The sequence below is a fragment of the Panulirus ornatus genome, chromosome 19 (assembly GCF_036320965.1).
Source record: "Panulirus ornatus isolate Po-2019 chromosome 19, ASM3632096v1, whole genome shotgun sequence".
In the NCBI taxonomy this organism is placed as follows: domain Eukaryota; kingdom Metazoa; phylum Arthropoda; class Malacostraca; order Decapoda; family Palinuridae; genus Panulirus; species Panulirus ornatus.
In genome coordinates this window covers 44,460,248-44,484,568 of record NC_092242.1, presented here as the reverse complement: position 1 = coordinate 44,484,568, position 24,321 = coordinate 44,460,248, and the positions used below count along the sequence as shown (strand labels likewise).

Here is a 24,321-nt window from a genome sequence, read left to right as displayed (position 1 = left end):
ACTTCTGTATCCCATCACTCACTACCTTTTCTAAAATGCCCATTTCCCTTCTTTCTCATGCCATATGCATCTTTTGAGCAAGCTATCATTGCTTCCCTTAATACATCCCATTCCGATCCCACTTCTCTAACGTCATCTGCTCTCACATTTTGCCCTTCTACACTCAAAATCTCCTGGTACTTACTTACATAAGTCTCCTTTCCAAGGTCACTTACTCTCACCACTCTCTTCTCTCCAACATTCTCTCTTCTTTTCCGAAAACCTCAACAAATCATTACCTTCGCCTCCAAAAGATAGTGATCAGACATCTCCCCAGCTGCCCCTCTCAGAACATTTACATTCAAAAGTCTCTCTTTTACACGTATATCAAATAACACGTTATCTAATAACGCCCTTTGACCATCTCTCCTACTCACATATGTATACTTATGTATATCTCTCTTTATAAACCAGGTATTCCCAATCACCAATCCTTTTTCAGCACACAAATCCACAAGCTCTGCTACCTATTACTCACCTTCGCATTCAGATCACTCATCACTATAACCCGGTCTCGTGCATCAAAGCTGCTAACACACTCACTCATCTGCTCCCAAAACACTTGGCTCTCATGATCTTTCTAATCATGACCAGGTGCATAGGCACCAATAAGCACCCATCTCTCTTCATCCACTTTCAGTTTTAACCACATTAATCTAGAATTTACCTTTTTACACTCTATCACATACTCCCACAACTCCTGCTTCAGAAGTGCTACTCCTTCCCTTGCTCCTCTCCTTTCACCAGCCCCTGACTTTACTCCCAAGAGATTCCCAAACCACTCTTCCCCTTTACCCTCGAGCTTCGTTTCCCTTCAGAGCCAAAATATTTACGTTCTTCTCCCCAAACATACTACCTGTCTCTCTTTTCTTCTCATTTTGGTTCCATCCACACACATTCAGGCGCCCCAATCTGAGCCTTCGAGGAGGATTAGTACTCCCTGCTTGGCTCCTGTTTCCCCTTTTAGAAATTTAAATGTAAGTAAAGTGAGGGGTCCATCCCCCCTGCTCCCGCCCCCTTAAGTTGCCTTCTACGACACGCGGGGAATACTTGGGTGAGGAATGGGACGCATTTAGGTAAGCAGTGATAACCCTGCGCAAAACACTCTTGTGGAATGAGAAAGGTGGGAGGTGGGCAGATTAGAAAGGGTAGTGAGTGTTAGACTGAAGAAGCAAAGTTGTTAGTGAAAGTGAAAAGAGAGGCATTTAGACGATACTTGCAAGGAAGGAGTGCAAATAATTGGGTGACGTATATAAGAAAGCGGCAGGTCAAGAGAAAGGTGCAAGGGTACAAAAAGAAGGCAAATGAGAGTTGGGGTGGGAGAGTATCATTAAACTTTAGGGAGAATAAAAAGATGCTTTGGAAGGAGGTAAATAACGTGCGTAAGACAAGAGATCAAATGGGAACATCGGTGAAGGAGGCAAGTGGGGAATGAATAACAGGTAGTGATGAAGTGAGGAGATGGTGTGAGTATTTGAAGGCTTGTTGAATGTGTTTGATGGTAGAGTGGCAGATGTAGGGTCTTTTGGTCGGGGTGTTGTGCGAAGTGAGAGGGTTATTTGCTGATAGAATGGTAGACGTAAGGTGTTTTGGTCGGGGTGGTGTGCGAGGTGAGAGGGTCAGGGAGAATGGTTTCCTTAAGAGAGAAGCGGTAGTGAAAGCTTTGCGGAACATGAAATCCGGCAAAGCGGCGGGTTTAGATGATATTGCATTGGAATTTATTGATAAAGGGGGCGACTGTGATCTTGATTGGTTGTTAAGGATATTCAATGTATGTATGGATCTTGGTGAAGTGCCTGAATATTGGCAGAATGCAAGCATTATGCCACTAAACAAAGGCAAAGGGGATAAAGGTGAGTATTCAAACTACATAGGTATAAGTTTGTTGAGAATTTCTAGGAAATTATATGGGAGGGAATTGATTGAGAGGGTGAAGGCATGTACAGAGCATCAGACTGGGGAAGAACAGCGTGTTTTCAGAAGTCGTAGATGATATGTGACTTAGATGTTTGATTTGAAGAATGTGTGAGAAATACTTAGAAAAACAGGTGGATTTGTATGCAGCAATTATGGATCTGGGGAAGGCATATGATAGATTTGATAGAGATGCTTTGTGGAAGGACTTAAGAGTATATGGTGTGGAAGGTAAGTTGCTAGAAGAATTGAAAAGTTTTTATTAAGGATGTAAGGTATGTGTACGAGTCGGAAGAGAAAAAGCATTGCTACCCCTTGCTTCAGCAAGGTAGTGCCAGGAAAACAGACCAAAAGTGCCACATTCATTCACGCTTAGTCTCTAGCTGTCATGTGTAATGCACTGAAACCACAGCTCCCTATCCACATTCAGGCCCCATAGTCTCATGGTTTACCCCAGACGTTTCACATGCCCTGGTTCAGTTCATTGACAGCACGTCGACCCCAGTATACCACATTATTCCAATTCACTCTATTTCTTGCACACCTCTCACCCTCCTGTATGTTCATGCCCGATTACTCAAAATCTTTTTCACTCCCTCCTTCCCGCTTCTACTTGTTCCCTGAACTTCTGACACATGATCTTTGTCAATTTTTCCTCACTTATTCTTTCCATATGCCCAAACCATTCCAGCACACCCTCTTCTGCTCTCTCAACCAACCCTGTTTATTTCCACACATCTCTCTTACCCTTACATTACTTACTCGATCAAACCACCTCACACAATGTGCTGTCATTAAACATTTCATTTCCAGCACATCCACCCTTCTCCATACAACCCTATCTATAGCCTATGTCTCGCAACCTTATATCATTGTTAGAACTACTATTCCTTCAAACATACCCATTCTTGTTTTCCGAGATGACGTTCTTTCCTTCCACACATTCTCCATTGCTCCTAGAACCTTCGCCCCATCCCCCACCCTGTGACTCACTTCCACTCCCATGGTTCCATTTTCTGCTAACTCCACTCCCAGGTATCTAAAATGGTTCACTTCCTCCAATTTTTCTCTACTCAAACTTACATCTCTATTACCCTGTCCCTCAACACTACTGAAGCTAATAACCTTGCTCTTATTCACATTTACTCTCAACTTTCTCCTTTCACGCACTTTTCCAAACTCAGTTACCAACCTCTGCAGTTTCTCACTCAAATCAGCCACTAGAGCTGTATCATCGGCGAAGAACAACTGACTTACTTTGCAGGCCCTCTCATTCCCAACAGTCTGCATACTAACCCCTTTCTCCAAAATTCTTCGAACTACCACCCTAATCACCTCATCCCTAGACAAATTTAACAACCATGGGGAAACCACAAACCCCTGCCGCACACCGACATTGACACAGAACCAATCACTTTCCTCCCTTCTTATTCGTATACATGCCTTACATCCTTGGTAGAAACTCTTAAGACCTTCCACAAAGCATCTCTTTCAACCCTATGAAATGATTTCAGATCCATAAATGCTTCATACAAATCCATCTGTTTTTCTAAGTATTTCTCACACACCTTCTTCAGAGCAAACACCTGATCCACACATCTTCTACCGCTTCTGAAATCACACTTCTCTTCCCAAATCTCATAGTCTGTACATCCCTTTACCCTCTCAATCAATACCCTCCCAAATAACTTTCAAGGAATATAAAACAAACTTATGCTTCTGTAGTGTGAATATTCACCTTTATCTCCAAAAATAAATAAATATATATCGAGGATGTAAGGCATATGTACGTGTAGGAAGAGAGGAAAGTGATTGGTTCTCAGTGAATGTAGGTTTGCGGCAGGGGTGTGTGATGTCTCCATGGTTGTTTAATTTGTTTATGGATGGGGTTGTTAGGGAGGTGAATGCAAGAGTTTTGGAAAGAGGGTCAAGTATGAAGTCTGTTGGGGATGAGAGAGCTTGGGAAGTGAGTCATTTGTTGTTCGCTGATGATACAGCGCTGGTGGCTGAATCATGTGAGAAACTGCAGAAGCTGGTGACTGAGTTTGGTAAAGTGTGTGAAAGAAGAAATTTAAGAGTAAATGTGAATAAGAGCAAGGTTATTAGGTAAAGTAGGGTTGAGGGTCAAGTCAATTGGGAGGTGAGTTTGAATGGAGAAAAACTGGAGGAAGTAAAGTGTTTTAGATATCTGGGAGTGGATCTGGCAGCGGATGGAACCATGGAAGCGGAAGTGGATCATAGGATGGGGGAGGGGGCGAAAATTCTGGGAGCCTTGAAGAATGTGTGGAAGTCGAGAACATTATCTCGGAAAGCATAAATGAGTATGTTTGAAGGAATAGTGGTTCCAACAATGTTGTATGGTTGCGAGGCGTGGGCTATGGATAGAGTGGTGCGCAGGAGGATGGATGTGCTGGAAATGAGAAGTTTGAGGACAATGTGTGGTGTGAGGTGGTTTGATCGAGTAAGTAACGTAAGGGTAAGAGAGATGTGTGGAAATAAAAAGAGCGTGGTTGAGAGAGCAGAAGAGGGTGTTTTGAAATGGTTTGGGCACATGGAGAGAATGAGTGAGGAAAGATTGACCAAGAGGATATATGTGTCGGAGGTGGAGGGAACGAGGAGAAGAGGGAGACCAAATTGGAGGTGGAAAGATGGAGTGAAAAAGATTTTGTGTGATCGGGGCCTGAACATGCAGGAGGGTGAAAGGAGGGCAAGGAATAGAGTGAATTGGAGCGATGTGGTATACCGGGGTTGACGTGCTGTCAGTGGATTGAATCAGTGCATGTGAAGCGTCTGGGGTAAACCATGGAAAGCTGTGTAGGTATGTATATTTGCGTGTGTGGACATATGTATATACATGTGTATGGGGGTGGGTTGGGCCATTTCTTTCGTCTGTTTCCTTGCGCTACATCGCAAACGCGGGAGACAGCGACAAAGTATAATAAAAAGAAAATAATATATATATATATATATATATATATATATATATATATATATATATATATATTTATTTTTTTCTTTATTATTTTGGTTGTCGCTGTCTCCCGCATTAGCGAGGTAGCGCAAGGAAACAGACGAAAGAATGGCCCAACCCAAACACATACACATGTATATACATACACATCCACACACACAAATATACATACCTATTCATCTCAATGTATACATATATATATACACACGCAGACATATTCATATATACACATGTACGTAGTTCATAGTGTCTGACTATATTCATTCCTATCGCCACCTCGCAACACATGGAATAACAACCCCCTCCCCCATGACGTCTGCCAGGTAGCGCTAGGAAAAGAAAACAAAGGCCCAATTCGTTCACACTCAGTCTCTAGCTGTCATGTAATAATGCACCGAAACCACAGCTCCCTTTCCACATCCAGGGCCCACAGAACGTTCCATGGTTTACCCCAGACGCTTCACATGCCCTGGTTCAATCCACTGACAGCATGTCGACCCCGGTATACCACATCGTTCCAATTCACTCTATTCCTTGCACGCCTTTCACCCTCCTGCATGTTCAGGCCCCGATCACTCAAAATCTTTTTCACTTCATCTTTCCACCTCTAATTTGGTCTCGCACTTCTCCTCGTTACCTCCACCTCTGGCACATATATCATCTTGGTCAATCTTTCCTCACTCATTCTCTCATTGTGACCAAACCATTTCAAAACACCCTCTTCTGCTCTCTCAACCACACTCCTTTTATATTTCCATACATATCTCTTACCCTTACATTACTTACTCGATCAAACCACCTCACACCAACGATTGTCCTCAAACATCTCATTTCCAGCACATCCACCCTCCTGCGCACAACTCTATCAATAGCAAACGCCTCGCAACCATACAACATTGTTGGAACCACTATTCCTTCAACATACCCATTTTTGCTTTCCAAGATAATGTTCTCGACTTCCAAACATTCTTCAAGGCTCCCAGGATTTTCGCCCCCTCCCACACCTTATGATTCACTTCCGCTTCCATGTTTCCATTCGCTGCTAGATCCACTCACAGATATCTAAAACACTTTCTTCCTCCAGTTTTTCTCCATTCAAACTTACCTCCCAATTGTCTTGACCTTCAACCCTACTGTACCTAATAACCTTGCTCTTATTCACATTTACTCTTAGCTTTCTTCTTTCACACACTTTACCAAACTCAGTCACCAGCTTCTGCAGTTTCTTACATTAATCAGCCACCAGCGCTGTATCATCAGGGAACAACAACTGACTCACTTCGCAAGCTCACTCATCCACAACAGACTGCATACTTGCCCCACATTCCAAAGCTCTTTCATTCACCTCCCTAACAACCCCATCCATAAACAAATTAAACAACCATGGAGACATCACACACCCCTGCCGAAAACCTACATTTACTGAGAACCAATCACTTTCCTCTCTTCCTACACGTACACATGCCTTACATCCTCGATAAAAACTTTTCACTGCTTCTAACAACTTGCCTCCCACCCCATATATTCTTAATACCTTCCACAGAGCATCTCTATCAACTCTATCATATGCCTTTTCCAGATCCATAAATGCTACATACGAATCCATCCTCTACAACTTCTGAAACCACGCTTATCTTCCCCAATCTGATGCTGTGTACATGCCTTCACTCTCTCAATCAACATCCTCCCATGTAATTTTCCAGGAATACTCAACAAACTTATACCTCTGTAATTTGAGCACTCGCTCTTATCCCCTTTGCCTTTTTACAATGGCACTATGCAAGCATTCCGCCAATCCTCAGGCACCTCAACATGAATCATACATACATTAAATAACCTTACCAACCAGTCAACAATACAGTCACCACCTTTTTAAATAAATTCCACTACAATACCATCCAAACCTGCTGCCTTGCCGGCTTTCATCTTCCGCAAAGCTTTTACTACCTCTTCTCTGTTTACCAAATCACTTTCCCTAACCCTCTTACTTTGCACACCACCTCGACCAAGACATCTTATATCTGCCACTCTATCATCAAACACATTCAACAAACCTTCAAAATACTCACTCCATCTCCTTCTCACATCACCACTACATGTTATCACGTCCCCATTAGCCCCCTTCACTGAAGTTCCCATTTCATCCCTCGTCTTACGCACTTTATTTACCTTATTACAAAACATCTTTTTATTCTCCCTAAAATTTAATGATACTCTCTCACCCCAACTCTCATTTGCCACCTTTTTCACCTCTTGCACCTTTCTCTTGACCTCCTGCCTCTTTCTTTTATACTTCTCCCACTCATTTGCATTTTTCCCTGCAAAAATCGTTCAAATGCCTCTCTCTTCTCTTTCGCTAATTATCTTACTTCTTCATTCCACTGCTCACTACCCTTTCTAATCAACCCACCTCCCACGCTTCTCATGCCAGAAGCATCTTTTACGCAAGCCATCACTGCTTCCCTAAATACATCCCATTCCTCCCCCACTCCCCTTACGTCCTTTGTACTCACCTTTTTCCATTCTGTACTCAGTCTCTCCTGGTACTTCCTCACACAAGTCTCCTTCCGAAGCTCACTTACTCTCACCACTCTCCTCACCCCAACATTCTCTCTTCTTATCTGAAAACCCCTACAAATCTTCACCTTCGCCTCCACAAGATAATGATCAGACATCCCTCCAGTTGCACCTCTCAGCACATTAACATCCAAAAGTCTGTCTTTCGCGCGCCTATCAATTAACACGTAATCCAGTAACGCTCCCTGGCCATCTCTCCTACTTACATACGTATACTTATGTATATCTCGCTTTTTAAACCAGATATTCCCAATCACCAGTCCTATTTCAGCACATAAATCTACAAGCTCTTCACCATTTCCATTCACAGCACTGAACACACCATGTATACCAATTATTCCCTCAATTGCTACATTACTCACCTTTCCATTCAAATCACCCATCACTATAACCAAGTCTTGTGCATCAAAACCAATAACAAACTCATTAAGCTCCTCCCAAAACACTTGCCTCTCATGATCTTTCTCCTCATGCCCAGGTGCATATGCACCAATAATCACCCATCTCTCTCCATCAACTTTCAGTTTTACCCATATCAATCTAGAATTTACTTTCTTAAACTCTATCTTATACTCCCACAAATCCTGTTTCAGGAGTAGTGCTACTCCTTCCCTTGCTCTAGTCCTCTCACTAACCCCTGACTTTACTCCCAAGACATTCCCAAACCACTCTTCTCCTTTACCCTTGAGCTTCGTTTCACTCAGAGCCGAAAGATCCATGCTCCTTTCCTCAAACATACTACGTATCTCTCATTTTTTCTCATCTTGGTTACATCCACACACATTTGTACACCCCAATCTGAGTCTTCGAGGAGGATGAGCACTCCCGGCGTGACTCCTTCTTCTGCTTACCCTTTTAGAACGTTAAAATACTAGGAGGGGAGGGTTTTTGGCCCCCCGCTCCCGTCCCCTTTAGTCGCCTTCTACGACACGTAAGGAATGCATGGGAAGTATGCTTTCACCCCTATCCCCAGTGATAATATACATATATATATATATATATATATATATATATATATATATATATATATATATATATATATATATATATATATATATATATATATATATATATATATATATATATATATATATATATATATATATATATATATAAATATATATATATATGTACATAATTCATTATTTTCTTTTTATTTTTTATTATACTTTGTCGCTGTCTCCCGCGTTTGCGAGGTAGCGCAAGGAAACAGACGAAAGAAATGGGCCCACCCCCCCCCCCATACACATGTATATACATACGTCCACACACGCAAATATACATACCTACACAGCTTTCCATGGTTTACCCCAGACGCTTCACATGCCTTGATTCAATCCACTGACAGCACGTCAACCCCGGTATACCACATCGCTCCAATGCACTCTATTCCTTGCCCTCCTTTCACCCTCCTGCATGTTCAGACCCCGATCACACAAAATCTTTTTCACTTCATCTTCCCACCTCCAATTTGGTCTCCCTCTTCTCCTCGTTCCCTCCACCTCCGACACATATATCCTCTTAGTCAATCTTTCCTCACTCATTCTCTCCATGTGCCCAAACCACTTCAAAACACCCTCTTCTGCTCTCTCAACCACGCTCTTTTTATTTCCACACATCTCTCTTACCCTTACGTTACTCACTCGATCAAACCACCTCACACCACACATTGTCCTCAAACATTTCATTTCCAGCACATCCATCCTCCTGCGCACAACTCTATCTATAGCCAACGCCTCGCAACCATACAACATTGTTGGAAACACTATTCCTTCAAACATACCCATTTTTGCTTTCCGAGATAATGTTCTCGACTTCCACACATTCTTCAAGGCCCCCAGAATTTTCGCCCCCTCCCCCACCCTATGATCCACTTCCGCTTCCATGGTTCCATCCGCTACCAGATCCACTCCCAGATATCTAAAACACTTCACTTCCTCCAGTTTTTCTCCATTCAAACTTACCTCCCAATTGACTTGACCCTTAACCCTACTGTACCTAATAACCTTGCTCTTATTCACATTTACTCTTAACTTTCTTCTTCCACACACTTTACCAAACTCAGTCACCAGCTTCTGCAGTTTCTCACATGAATCAGCTACCAGCGCTGTATCATCAGCGAACAACAACTGACTCACTTCCCAAGCTCTCTCATCCACAACAGACTTCATACTTGCCCCTCTTTCCAAAACTCTTGCATTTACCTCCCTAACAACCCCATCCATAAACAAATTAAACAACCATGGAGACATCACACACCCCTGCCGCAAACCTACATTCACTGAGAACCAATCACTTTCCTCTCTTCCTACACGTACACATGCCTTACATCCTCGATAAAAACTTTTCACTGCTTCTAACAACTTGCCTCCCACACCATATATTCTTAATACCTTCCACAGAGCATCTCTATCAACTCTATCATATGCCTTCTCCAGATCCATAAATGCTACATACAAATCCATTTGCTTTTCTAAGTATATCTCACATACAATCTTCAAAGCAAACACCTGATCCACACATCCTCAACCACTTCTGAAACCACACTGCTCTTCCCCAATCTGAAGCTCTGTACATGCCTTCACCCTCTCAATCAATACCCTCCCATATAATTTACCAGGAATACTCAACAAACTTATACCTCTGTAATTTGAGCACTCACTCTTATCCCCTTTGCCTTTGTACAATGGCACTATGCACGCATTCCGCCAATCCTCAGGCACCTCACCATGAGTCATACATACATTAAATAACCTTACCAACCAGTCAATAATACAGTCACCCCCTTTTTTCATAAATTCCACTGCAATACCATCCAAACCTGCTGCCTTGCCGGCTTTCATCTTCCGCAAAGCTTTCACTACCTCTTCTCTGTTTACCAAATCATTTTCCCTAACCCTCTCACTTTGCACACCACCTCGACCGAAACACCCTATATCTGCCACTCTATCATCAAACACATTCAACAAACCTTCAAAATACTCACTCCATCTCCTTCTCACATCACCACTACTTGTTATCATCTCCCCATTTGCGCCCTTCACTGAAGTTCCCATTTGCTCCCTTGTCTTACGCACTTTATTTACCTCCTTCCAGAACATCTTTTTATTCTCCCTAAAATTTAATGATACTCTCTCACCCCAACTCTCATTTGCCCTTTTTTTCACCTCTTGCACCTTTCTCTTGACCTCCTGTCTCTTTCTTTTATACATCTCCCACTCAATTTCATTTTTTCCCTGCAAAAATCGTCCAAATGCCTCTCTCTTCTCTTTCACTAATACTCTTACTTCTTCATCCCACCATTCACTACCCTTTCTAATCTACCCACCTCCCACTCTTCTCATGCCACAAGCATCTTTTGCGCAATCCATCACTGATTCCCTAAATACATCCCATTCCTCCCCCATCCCCTTACTTCCATTGTTCTCACCTTTTTCCATTCTGTACTCAGTCTCTCCTTGTACTTCCTCACACAGGTCTCCTTCCCAAGCTCACTTACTCTCACCACCCTCTTCACCCCAACATTCACTCTTCTTTTCTGAAAACCCATACAAATCTTCACCTTAGCCTCCACAAGATAATGATCAGACATCCCTGCAGTTGCACCTCTCAGCACATTAACATCCAAAAGTCTCTCTTTCGCACGCCTGTCAATTAACACGTAATCCAATAACGCTCTCTGGGCATCTCTCCTACTTACATAAGTATACTTATGTATATCTCGCTTTTTAAACCAGGTATTCCCAATCATCAGTCCTTTTTCAGCACATAAATCTACAAGCTCTTCACCATTTCCATTTACAACACTGAACACCCCATGTATACCAATTATTCCCTCAACTGCCACATTACTCACCTTTGCATTCAAATCACCCATCACTATAACCCGGTCTCGTGCATCAAAACCACTAACACACTCATTCAGCTGCTCCCAAAACACTTGCCTCTCACGATCTTTCTTTTCATGCCCGGGTGCATATGCACCAATAATCACCCACCTCTCTCCATTAACATAATTCATATCTGCGTTTATTCATTCCCATTGCCACCCCGCCTCACATGAAATAACAGCTCCCTCCCCTCCTATGTGTGCGAGGTAGCGCTAGGAAAAGACAAAAAAGGCCCTACTCGTTCACACTCAGTCTCTAGCTGTAATGTAATAATGCACCGAAACCACAGCTCCCTTTCCACATCCAGGCCCCACAGAACTTTCCATGGTTTACTCCAGACGCTTCACTTGCCCTGGTTCAATTCAATGACAGCACGTCAACCCCATTATACCACATCGTTCCAATTCACTCTATTCCTCGCACGCCTTTCACCCTCCTGCATGTTCAGGCCTCGATTACTCAAAATCTTTTTCATTCCATCTTTCCACCTCCAATTTGGTCTCACACTTCTCCTCGTTTCCTCCACCTCTGACACATATATCCTCTTGGTCAATCTTTCCTCACTCATTGTATCCATGTGACCAAACCATTTCAAAACACCCTCTTCTGTTCTCTCAACCACATCTTTTTTTATTACCACACATCTCTCTTACTCTATTATTACTTTCTCGATCAAACCACCTCACACCACATATTGTCCTCAAACGTCTCATTTCCAGCACATCTAATCTCCTCTGCACAAATCTATCCATAGCCCACGCCTCGCAACCATACAACATTGTTGGAACCACTATTCCTTCAAAAATACCCATTTTCGCTTACCGAGATAATGTTCTCGACGTTCAAACATTCCTCAAGGCTCCCAAAATTTTCGCCCCCTCCCCCACCTTATGATTACTTTCGCTTCCATGGTTCTATGCGCTGCCAAATCCACTCCCAGTTATCTAAAACACTTTACCTCCTCCAGTTTTTCTCTATTCAAACTTACCTCCCAATTGACTTGACCCTCAACCATATTGTACCTAATAACCTTGCTATTATTCACATTTACTCTCAATTTTCTTCTTTCACATTCTTTACCAAACTCAGTCACCAGCTTCTGCAGTTTCTCACATGAATCAGCAACCTGCGCTGTATCATCAGCGAACAACAACTGACTCACTTCGCTAGCTCTCTCATCCACAACAGACTGCATACTTGCCTCTCTTTCCAAAACTCTTGCATTCCCCTCCCTAACAACCCCATCCATAAAGAAATTAACAACCATAGAGACATCACACACCCTGCCGCAAACCTACATTGACTGAGAACCAATTACTTTCCTCTCTTCCTGCACGTACACATGCCTTACATCCTTGATAAAAACTTTTCACTGCTTCTAACAACTTGTCTCCCACACCATATATTCTTAATAACTTCCACAGAGCATCTCTATCAACTCTATCAAATGCCTTCTCCAGATCTATAAATGCTACATATAAATCCATTTGCTTTTCTAAGTATTTCTCTCATACATTCTTCAAAGCAAACACCTGATCCACACATCCTCTACCACTTCTGAAACCACACTGCTCTTCCCCAATCTGATGCTCTGTACATGCCTTCACCCTCTCAATCAATACCCTCCCATATAGTTCCCCATTAATACTCAACAAACTTATACCTCTGTAATTTAAGCGCTCATCTTTGTCCTCATTGCCTTTGCACAACGGCGCTATGCAAACATTCCGCCAATCCTCAGGCACCTCACCATGAATCATACATACTTTAAATAACCTCAACAACCAGTCAACGGCACAGTCACACCCTTTTATAATAAATTCCAATGCAATACAATACAAACCCTCTGCCTTGCTGGCTTTCATCTTCCGCAAAGCTTTTACCACCTCTTCCCTGTTTACCAAATCATTATCCTTAACCCTCTCACTTTGCACACCAACTCGACCAAAACACCATACATCTGCCACTCTATTAGCAAACACATTCAACAAACCTTCAAAATACTCTCTCCATCCCCTTCTCACATCACCACTACTTGTTATCACCTCCCCATTAGCCCCCTTCACTGAAGTTCTCATTTGTTCCCTTGACTTACACACTTTATTTACCTCCTTCCAAAACATCTTTTTATTCTCCCTAAAATTTAATGATACTATCTCACCCCAACTTTCATTTGCCCTCTTTTTCACTTTTTGCACCTTTCTTTTGACCTCCTGCCTCTTTCTTTTATAATCTCCCACTCAATTGCATTTTTTCCCTGCAAAAATCGTCCAAATGCCTCTCTCTTCTCCTTCACTAATAATCTTACTTCTTCATCCAACCACTCACTGCCCTTTCTAATCAACCCACCTCCCACTCTTCTCATGCCACAAGCATCTTTTGCGCAATCCATCACTGATTCTCTAAATACATCCCATTCCTCCCCCACTCCTCTTACTTCCATTGTTCTCACCTTTTTCCATTCTGTACTCAGTCTCTCCTGGTACTTCCTCACACAAGTCTCCTTCTGAATCTCACTCACTCTCACCACCCTCTTCACCCCAACATTCACTCTTCTTTTCTGAAAACCCATACAAATCTTCACCTTAGCCTCCACAAGATAATGATCAGACAGCCCTCCAGTTGCACCTCTCAGCACATTAACATCCGAAAGTCTATCTTTCGCACGCCTGTCAATTAACACGTAATCCAATAACGCTCTCTGGCCATCTCTCCTACTTACATACATATACTTATGTATATCTCGCTTTTTAAAACAGGTATTCCCAATCACCAGTCCTTTTTGAGCGCATATATCTACAAGCTCTTCACCATTTCCATTTACAACACTGAACACCCCATGTATACCAATTATTCCCTCAACTGCCACATTACTCACCTTTGCATTCAAATCACCCATCACTATAACCCGGTCTTGTGCATCAAAACCATTAACGCACTCATTCAGCTGCTCCCAAAACGCTTGCCTCTCATGATCTTTCTTCTCATGCCCAGGTGCATATGCACCAATAATCACCCATCTCTCTCCATCAACTTTCAGTTTTACCCATATTAATCGAGAATTTACTTTCTTACATTCTAACACATACTCCCACAACTCCTGTTTCAGGAGTACTGCTACTCCTTCCCTTGCTCTTGTCCTCTCACTAACCCCTGACTTTACTCCCAAGACATTCCCAAACCACTCTTCCCCTTTACCCTTGAGCTTCGTTTCACTCAGAGCCAAAACATCCAGGTTCCTTTCCTCAAACATACTACCTATCTCTCCTTTTTTCACATCTTGGTTACATCCACACACATTTAGACACCCCAATCTGAGTCTGCGAGGAGGAGGATCACTTCCCGCGTGACTCCTTCTGTTTCCCATTTTTTAGAAAGTTGAAATACAAGGAGGGGAGGATTTCTGGCCCCCCGCTCCCGTCACCTTTAGTCGCCTTCTACGACACGTGAGGAATGTGTGGGAAGTATTCTTTCACCCCTATCCCCAGGGATAATATATATATATATATATATATATATATATATATATATATATATATATATATATATATATATATATATATATATATATATATATATATATTGTTTTTTTTGCGCTGTCTCCCGCGTTTGCGAGGTAGCTCAAGGAAACAGACGAAAGAAATGGCCCAACCCACCCCCATACACATGTATATACATACGTCCACACACGCAAATATACATACCTACACAGCTTTCCATGGTTTACTCCAGGCGCTTCACATGCCCTGATTCAATCCACTGACAGGACGTCAACCCCGGTATACCACATCGATCCAATTCACTCTAATCCTTGCCCTCTTTTCACCCTCCTGCATGTTCAGGCCCCGATCACACAAAATCTTTTTAACTCAATCTGTCCACCTCAAATTTGGTCTCCCACTTCTCCTCGTTCCCTCCACCTCCAACACATATATCCTCTTGGTCAATCTTTCCCCACTCATTCTCTCCATGTTCCCAAACCATTTCAAAACACCCTCTTCTGCTCTCTCAACCACGCTCTTTTTATTTCCACACATCTCTCTTACCCTTACGTTACTTACTCGATCAAACCACCTCACACCACACATTGTCCTCAAACATCTCATTTCCAGCACATCCATCCTCCTGTGCACAACTCTATCCATAGCCCACGCCTCGCAACCATAGAACATTGTTGGAACCACTATTCCTTCAAACATACCCATTTTTGCTTTCCGAGATAATGTTCTCGACTTCCACACATTCTTCAAGGCTCCCAAGATTTTCGCCCCCTCCCCCACCCTATGATCCACTTCCGCTTCCTTGGTTCCATCCGCTACCAGATCCACTCCCAAATATCTAAAACACTTTACTTCCTCCAGTTTTTCTCCATTCAAACTTACCTCCCAATTGACTTGACCCTCAACCCTACTGTACCTAATTACCTTGCTCTTATTCACATTTACTCTTAACTTTCTTCTTTCACACACTTTACCAAACTCAGTCACCAGCTTCTGCAGTTTCTCACATGAATCAGCCGCCAGCGGTGTATCATCAGCGAACAACAACTGACTCACTTCCCAAGCTCTCTCATCCCCAACAGACTTCATACTTGCCCCTCTTTCCAAAACTCTTGCATTCACCTCCCTAACAACCCCATCCATAAACAAATTAAACAAACATGGAGACATCACACACCCCTGCCGCAAACCTACATTCACTGAGAACCAATCACTTTCCTCTCTTCCTACACGTACACATGCCTTACATCCTCGATAAAAACTTTTCACTGCTTCTAACAACTTGCCTCCCACACCATATATTCTTAGTACCTTGCACAGAGCATCTCTATCAACTCTGTCATATGCCTTCTCCAGATCCATAAATGCTACATACAAATCCTTTTGCTTTTCTAAGTATTTCGCACATACATTCTTCAAAGCAAACTCCTGATCCACACATCCTCTACCACTTCTGAAACCACACTGCCCTTCCCCAGTCTGATGCTCTGTACATGCCTTTACCCTCTCAATCAATACCCTCCCATATAATTTACCAGGAATACTCAACAAACTTATATCTCTGTAATTTGAGAACTCACTCTTACCCCTTTGCCTTTGTACAATGGCACTACGCACGCATTACGCCAATCCTCAGGCACCTCACCATGGGTCATACATACATTAAATAACCTTACGAACCAGTCAATAATACAGTCAACCCCTTTTTTAATAAATTCCACTGCAATACCATCCGAACCTGCTGCCTTGCCGGCTTTCATCTTCCGCAAAGCTTTTACTACCTCTTCTCTGTTTGCCAAATCATTATCCTTAACCCTCTCACTTTGCACACTACCTCGACCAAAACACCCTATATATGCCACTCTATCATCAAACACATTCAACAGACCTTGAAAATACTCACTCCATCTCCTTCTCACATCACCACTACTTGTTATCACCTCCCCATTTGCGCCCTGAACTGAAGTTTCCATTTGCTCCCTTGTCTTACGCACTTTATTTACCTCCTTCCAGAACATCTTTTTATTCTCCCTAAAATTTAATGATTCTCTCTCACCCCAAATCTCATTTGCCCTCTTTTTCACCTCTTGCACCTTTCTCTTGACCTCTTGTCTCTTTCTTTTATACATCTCCCACTCAATTGCATTTTTTCCCTGCAAAAATCGTCCAAATGCCTCTCTCTTCTCTTTCACTAATAATCTTACTTCTTCATCACACCACTGACTACCCTTTCCCATCAACCCACCTCCCACTCTTCTCATGCCACAAGCATCTTTTGCGCAATCCATCACTGATTCCCTAAATACATCCCATCCCTCCCCCACTCCCCTTACTTCCATTGTTCTCACCTTTTATATATACACATATGTATATTCATATATACATATATATACACACACACACACACACATACACACACACACACACACACATATATATATATATATATATATATATATATATATATATATATATATATATATATATATATATATATATATATATATTATATATATATATATATATATATATATATATATATATATATATATATATATATATATATATATATATATATATATATATATATATACATATGAAAAATGTAATAAATAATTTTGAAAACTGAAACTTCTAGCTTGAAATGAAATGAAAAATGAATGTCACATAATGGTTCAACCTTTGGCTATGGGAAAGGGAAATGTATAATTTATTTACACAAACGTCAATAGTAGTTTTCATCAATTTAACCACTGTAACATACTGCCTGGTCCACTTCTCTTATCATGAAACTGGAATATTGCCTTATGATGTTTCTCAATTGTCTTCATTACACAAAGTACAACCATATCTTGGATACATGAGGGTAGGTCGTTGGTCATCCGCCATAATAAAGCCTTGACAGACCAAAAGTTTATCTGGACCTCAACGTTTCCAGTACATTCATGAAAAACGCCTTTTTACTTTCCATCTCTATCACTTTGAAAAATGCTCCCTTTGTTCACATTTCAATGAAAGGATGAGCTTCAATGTCTAAGCTACATTCTTTTCCAATATCACTATTTTCTTGTCAGAGCACCATGTATGAAAACTATCACTCCAGTAACACAACTATAAACATTTACTTCCCCTTTAAAAATGTTCTGGGGAAGTCTGTCTCGATACACTGCGGGTCACTCTATATATATATATATATATATATATATATATATATATATATATATATATATATATATATATATATATATATATATATATATATATATATATATATATATATATATATATATATATATATATATATATATATATATATATATATATATATATATATATATATATATATATATATATATATATATATATATATATATATATATATATATATATATATATATATATATATATATATATATATATATATATATATATATATATATATATATATATATATATGGAGAAAAACTAGAGGAATTGAAGTGTTTCAGATATCTGGGAGTGTTTTTGGCTGCGGATGGAAACATGGAAGCGGAAGTAAATCATTGCTTGGGGGAGAGGACGAAATTTCTGGGAGCGTTGAAGAATATGAGGAAGTCGAGAACATTATCTCGGAAAGCAAAAATGGCTATGTTTGAAGGAATAGTGGTTCCAACAGTGTTATATGGTTTCGAGGCGTGGGCTATGGATACAGTTGTGCGGAGGAGGGTGGATGTTCTGAAATGAGATGGAGGAGGTCAATATGTTGTGTGAGATGGTTTGATCGAGTAAGTAATAATTGTGTAAGAGAGATGTGTGGTAATATAAAGAGTGTGGTTGAGAGAGCAGAAGAGGGTGTTTTTAAATGGTTTGGTCACATGGAGAGAATGAGTGAGGAAAGATTGACCAAGAGGATATATGTGTCAGACGTGTAGGAAACGAGAAATGGGAGACCAAATTGGAGGTGGAAAGATGGAGTGAAAAAGATTTTGAGGGATCGGGGCCTGAACATGCAAGAGGGTGAAAGGCGTGCAAGGAATAGAGTGAATTGGAACGCTGTGGTATACCGGGGTCAACTTGCTGTCAATGGATTGAACTAGGGCATGTGAAGCGTCTGGGGTACACCATGGAAAGTTCAGTGGGGCCTAGATGTGGAAAGGGAGCTGTGGTTTCCGTGCATTATTACATGACAGCTAGAGACTGATTGTGAACGAATGTGGCCTTTGTTGTCTTTCCCTAGCGCTACCTCGCACACATGAGGGGGGGGTTGTTATTTCATGTGTGGCGAGGTGGCGATGGGAATGAATAAAGGCAGACCATGAATTATGTACATGTGTATATATGTGTATTTTTGTGTGTTTATAAATATGTATACGTTGAGATATATAGTTATTTATATTTGCTTGTGTGGACGTGTGCGTATATACATGTGTATGTGGCATGGTTGGGCAATTCTTTCGTCTGTTTCCTTGCGCTAGCTGGCTAACATATAGATTGCGCCACTTGGTATTTGCTTTTTAAAACAGAGGATCCTGGTTCATGTCTTACCTACTTGAGCCCCACCAGAGAAATCATGGATTGTTTAATCAGCTTGTGGCTCACTTATAATATTTTCATGTTACTTCTTGTCTCTGAATAAATCTATAATATTTGACGATGGATGCTGGTTGTATGTCTTTTTCCCTGTCATTAGTTGAATCAGAGCAGGTATGCATTATTCGCACTGACAAAAAAATCATCATTGTGTCAGTAGTTGTTCATGGCTTTCCTCTGAGTTGGACATGCTTAATTTCACATCTTGAATATTGTCTTATGTCACTGCGCTGGCTTCATCTATGTCCATCAAACTGGTGCCCATCTCCATTCAAGACTTTTCCTCATTTATTGTAGAAGAGTCTCTCATAATATCACACTAAACTACATCGTCATTTCGTAAAGTAGATTATGCCTCTATATATTGCGATAGAAGCTTTTTTAATCCATTATACCTAATTCTGTCTTCAGCCTTTACACTGGCTCCATACTTTACCCATTACACTAGAGCATGTCTTTACCCATTATACTAAATCTCCTTCATACGATAAGATCGATCCTGTTTACCCCGTAGGGTCAGACCAGTGGCAAGTCTTACTTCACCGCACTAGATTATGTCTTTATCTGCTATCCTAGATCACTGTATCCCATCACTATCTTCCTCCCTCATTATGGACACTACCTCCTGCAGGAGTACGAGGACATGGCCTCGCAGAAGATGGGGCTGGAGCAGCAACACAAGAGGCTGGTGGAGGAGAACCGGGTCCTAGCGGAGGACTTCAACAGAGAACGTGTCCTTAGGAAGAAGTACTACAACCAGGTAAGTACAGCATCTGTGTTTGGCGACGGCGTGAGGGACTGGATTGTCTCAGAACTATCCTGAACACTTGAGGAAAGAGTTCAAGATTTCTGACCACCTGAGAAAAGCGTTCATGATTTCTGACCACCTGAGAAAAGCGTTCATGATTTCTGACCACCTGAGAAAAGCGTTCATGATTTCTGACCACCTGAGGAAGGCGTTCATGATTTCTGACCACCTGAGAAAAGCGTTCATGATTTCTGACCACCTGAGAAAAGCGTTCATGATTTCTGACCACCTGAGGAAGGCGTTCATGATTTCTGACCACCTGAGGAAGGCGTTCATGATTTCTGACCACCTGAGAAAAGTGTTCATGATTTCTGACCACCTGAGGAAGGCGTTTAAAATTTCTGGACATCTGAATAAGACGTTCAAGATTTCTTAACACTTGAGGAAGGCGTTCAAAAATTTTGAACTCCCGAGGAAGGTATTCAAGATTTCTGAGCACTGGAGGAAGGCGTTCAAGATTTCTGAATACCTGAGGATGAAGTTCAAGATTTCTGAACACCTGAGGAAGGCGTTCAAGATTTCTGAACACTTGAGGAAGGCGTTCAAGATTTCTGAACACTTGAGGAAGGCGTTCAATATTTCTGAACTCCTGAGGAAGGCGGTCAAAATTTCTGCACTACATGGGGAAGGCGTTCAAGCTTTCTAAACACCTGAGGAAGGCGTTCAAGATTTCTGAACACCAGAGGAAGGCGTTCAAGATTTCTTAGCATCTGAGTAAGGCGTTCAAGATTTCTGGACACCTTAGAAAGGCGTTCAAGATTTCTGAACACTTGAGGAAGGCGTTCAAGATTTCTGAACACTTGAGGAAGGGGTTCAATATTTCTGAACTCCTGAGGAAGGCGTTCAAGATTTCTGCACTACATGGGGAAGGCGTTCAAGCTTTCTAAACACCTGAGGAAGGCGTTCAAGATTTCTGAACACCAGAGGAAGGCGTTCAAGATTTCTTAACATCTGAGTAAGGCGTTCAAGATTTCTGAACACCTTAGAAAGGCGTTCAAGATTTCTGAACACTTGAGGAAGGGGTTCAATATTTCTGAACTCCTGAGGAAGGCGTTCAAAATTTCTGCACTACATGGGGAAGGCGTTCAAGCTTTCTAAACACCTGAGGATGGCGTTCAAGATTTCTGAACACCAGAGGAAGGCGTTCAAGATTTCTTAACATCTGAGTAAGGCGTTCAAGATTTCTGAACACCTTAGAAAGGCGTTCAAGATTTCTGAACACCTGAGGAGGGCGTTCAAGATTTCTAAGCACCTGAGGAAGGCGTTCAAGATTTTTGAACATATGAGGGAGGCGTTTAAGATTTCTGAACACCTGAGGAAGGCGTTCAATATTTCTGAATACCTGAGGAAGGCGGTCAAGATTTCTGAACACCTGAGGAAGGCGTTCAATATTTCTGAATACCTGAGGCAGGCATTTAAGATTTCTGAACACCTGAGGAAGGCGTTCAAGATTCTTGAACATATGAGAAAGGCGTTCAAGATTTCTGAGCACCTAAGGAAGGCGTTCAAGATTTCTGAACACCTGAGGATAGCATTCAAGATTTTTGAACACCTGAGGAAGGCGTTCAATATTTCTGAATACCTGAGGCAGGCATTTAAGATTTCTGAACACCTGAGGAAGGCGTTCAAGATTCTTGAACATATGAGAAAGGCGTTCAAGATTTCTGAGCACCTAAGGAAGGCGTTCAAGATTTCTGAACACCTTAGGAAGGCGTTCAAGATTTCTGAACACCTGAGAAAGGCGTTCAAGCTTTCTAAACATCTGAGGATGGCGTTCAAGATATCTAAACACCAGAGGAAGGCGTTCAAGATTTTTGAACATATGAGGGAGGCGTTTAAGATTTCTGAACGCCTTAGAAAGGCGTTCAAGATTTCTAAACACCTAAAGAAAGCTTTCAAGATTTCTGAATACCTGAGGATGACGTTCAAGATTTCAAAGCACCTGAGGAAGTCGTTCAAGATTTTTGAACATATGAATAAGGAGGTCAAGATTTCTTAACTCCTGAGGAAGGCGTTAAAAATATCTGAGCACCTGAGGAGGGCGTTCAAGATTTTTGAGTTCCTGGGGAAGGCGATCAATATTTTTGAACACTTGAGGAAGGTGTACAAGATTTCTGAACATTTGAGGAAGGCGTTCAAGATTTCTTTACACTTGAGGAAGGTGTTCAAGATTTCTGACCACCTGAGGAAGGCGTTCATGATATCTGAACACCCGTGGAAGGCGTTCAAGATTTCTGACCACCTGAGGAAGGCGTTCAAGCTTTCTGAACGCCTGAGGAAGGCGTTCAAGTTTTCTAAACACCTAAAGAAGGCGTTCAAGACTTCTGAACACCTGAGGAAGGCGTCCAATATTTTTGAGCACATGAGGAAGGCATTTAAGATATCTGAACACTTGAGGAAGGCGTTCAAGATTTCTCAACGCCTGAGGAAGTCGTGCAATATCTATAAACTTCCGAGGAAGGCGTTCAAGATTTCTGAATTACAAGAAGAAGGCGTTCAACATTTTTGAACATCTGAGGAAGGCGTTCAAGGTTTCTGAACACTTGAGGAAGGCGTTCAAGATTTCTGAACTCCTGAGGAATGCGTTCAAGCTTTCTGAACACTTCAGGAGGGCGTTCAAGATTTCTGAGTATTTGAGGAAGGCGTTTAAGATTTCTAAACACTTGAGGTGGGCGTTCAATATTTCTGAACACCTGAAGAAGGCGTTCAAAATTTCTGAACACTTGAAGGAGTTCAAGATTTTCGAATTCATGAGGAAGGCGTTCAAGACTTCTGTACACCTGAGGAAGGCATTCAAGATTTTCTCGACTGGTAGGTATAACTGGACGGTTATGATAAACCTGGCAGTCGACAGACTAAATGGCTAAATTAACCAACCAACCAGCCATTTTCTGATTGCATATTCTTAATTTCTAGTGTGTTATTATGACGGAAATGGCTAGAAACTATTGGGGAAATTGTCCAATATCGAAAAAGAATATAAGGAAAGCAAGAATAGTTGATAAACCATAACAAAATCTAATATACCTAAACTGAAATATATTTTTTTGTGAAATTAATGTGAATTATACATTTTTTTTTCTTTTTTTTTTTCTTTCTCGCTGTCTCCCGCGTTTACGAGGTAGCGCAAGAAAAACAGACGAAAGAAATGGCCCAACCCACCCCCATACACATATATATACATACACGTCCACACACGCAAATATACATACCTATACAGCTTTCCATGTTTTACCCCAGACGCTTCACATGCCCTGATTCAAGCCACTGACAGCACGTCAACCCCGGTATACCACATCGCTCCAATTCACTCTATTCTTTGCACTCCTTTCACCCTCCTGCATGTTCAGGCCCTGATCACACAAAATCTTTTTCACTCCATCTTTCCACCACCAATTTGGTCTCCCTCTTCTCCTCGTTCCCTCCACCTCCGACACATATATCCTCTTGGTCAATCTTTCCTCACTCATTCTCTCCATGTGACCAAACCATTTCAAAACACACTCTTCTGCTCTCTCAACCACGCTCTTTTTATTTCCACACATCTCTCTTACCCTTACGTTACTTACTCGATCAAACCACCTCACACCACACATTGTCCTCAAACATCTCATTTCCAGCACATCCATCCTCCTGCGCACAACTCTATCCATAGTCCACGCCTCGCAACCATACAACATTGTTGGAACCACTATTCCTTCAAACATACCCATTTTTGCTTTCCGAGATAATGTTCTCGACTTCCACACATTCTTCAAGGCTCCCAGAATTTTCGCCCCCTCCCCCACCCTATGATCCACTTCCGCTTCCATGGTTTATTCCACTGCCAGATCCACTCCCAGATATCTAAAACACTTCACTTCCTCCAGTTTTTCTCCATTCACACTCACCTCCCAATTGACTTGACCCTCAACCCTACTGTACCTAATAACCTTGCTCTTATTCACATTTACTCTTAACTTTCTACTTTCACGCACTTTACCAAACTCAGTCACCAGCTTCTGCAGTTTCTCACATGAATCAGCCACCAGCGCTGTATAATCATCGGGAACA

The 24,321-nt window shown here is 41.6% G+C and overlaps 1 protein-coding gene across 1 annotated transcript in view; it reads left to right on the top strand.

Annotated features, from left to right (window-relative positions):
• The window catches only part of LOC139755697 (uncharacterized), a 705,696-nt gene that overhangs the window by 533,195 nt on the left and 148,180 nt on the right, over nucleotides 1-24,321 (top strand). Inside the window, exons 8-12 of the mRNA XM_071674343.1 lie at nucleotides 20,092-20,220; nucleotides 20,657-20,838; nucleotides 21,466-22,252; nucleotides 22,400-22,639; nucleotides 22,755-23,042. Coding sequence (XP_071530444.1) covers nucleotides 20,092-20,220; nucleotides 20,657-20,838; nucleotides 21,466-22,252; nucleotides 22,400-22,639; nucleotides 22,755-23,042 — 1,626 coding nt within the window. The remainder of the gene's footprint in view (nucleotides 1-20,091; nucleotides 20,221-20,656; nucleotides 20,839-21,465; nucleotides 22,253-22,399; nucleotides 22,640-22,754; nucleotides 23,043-24,321) is intronic.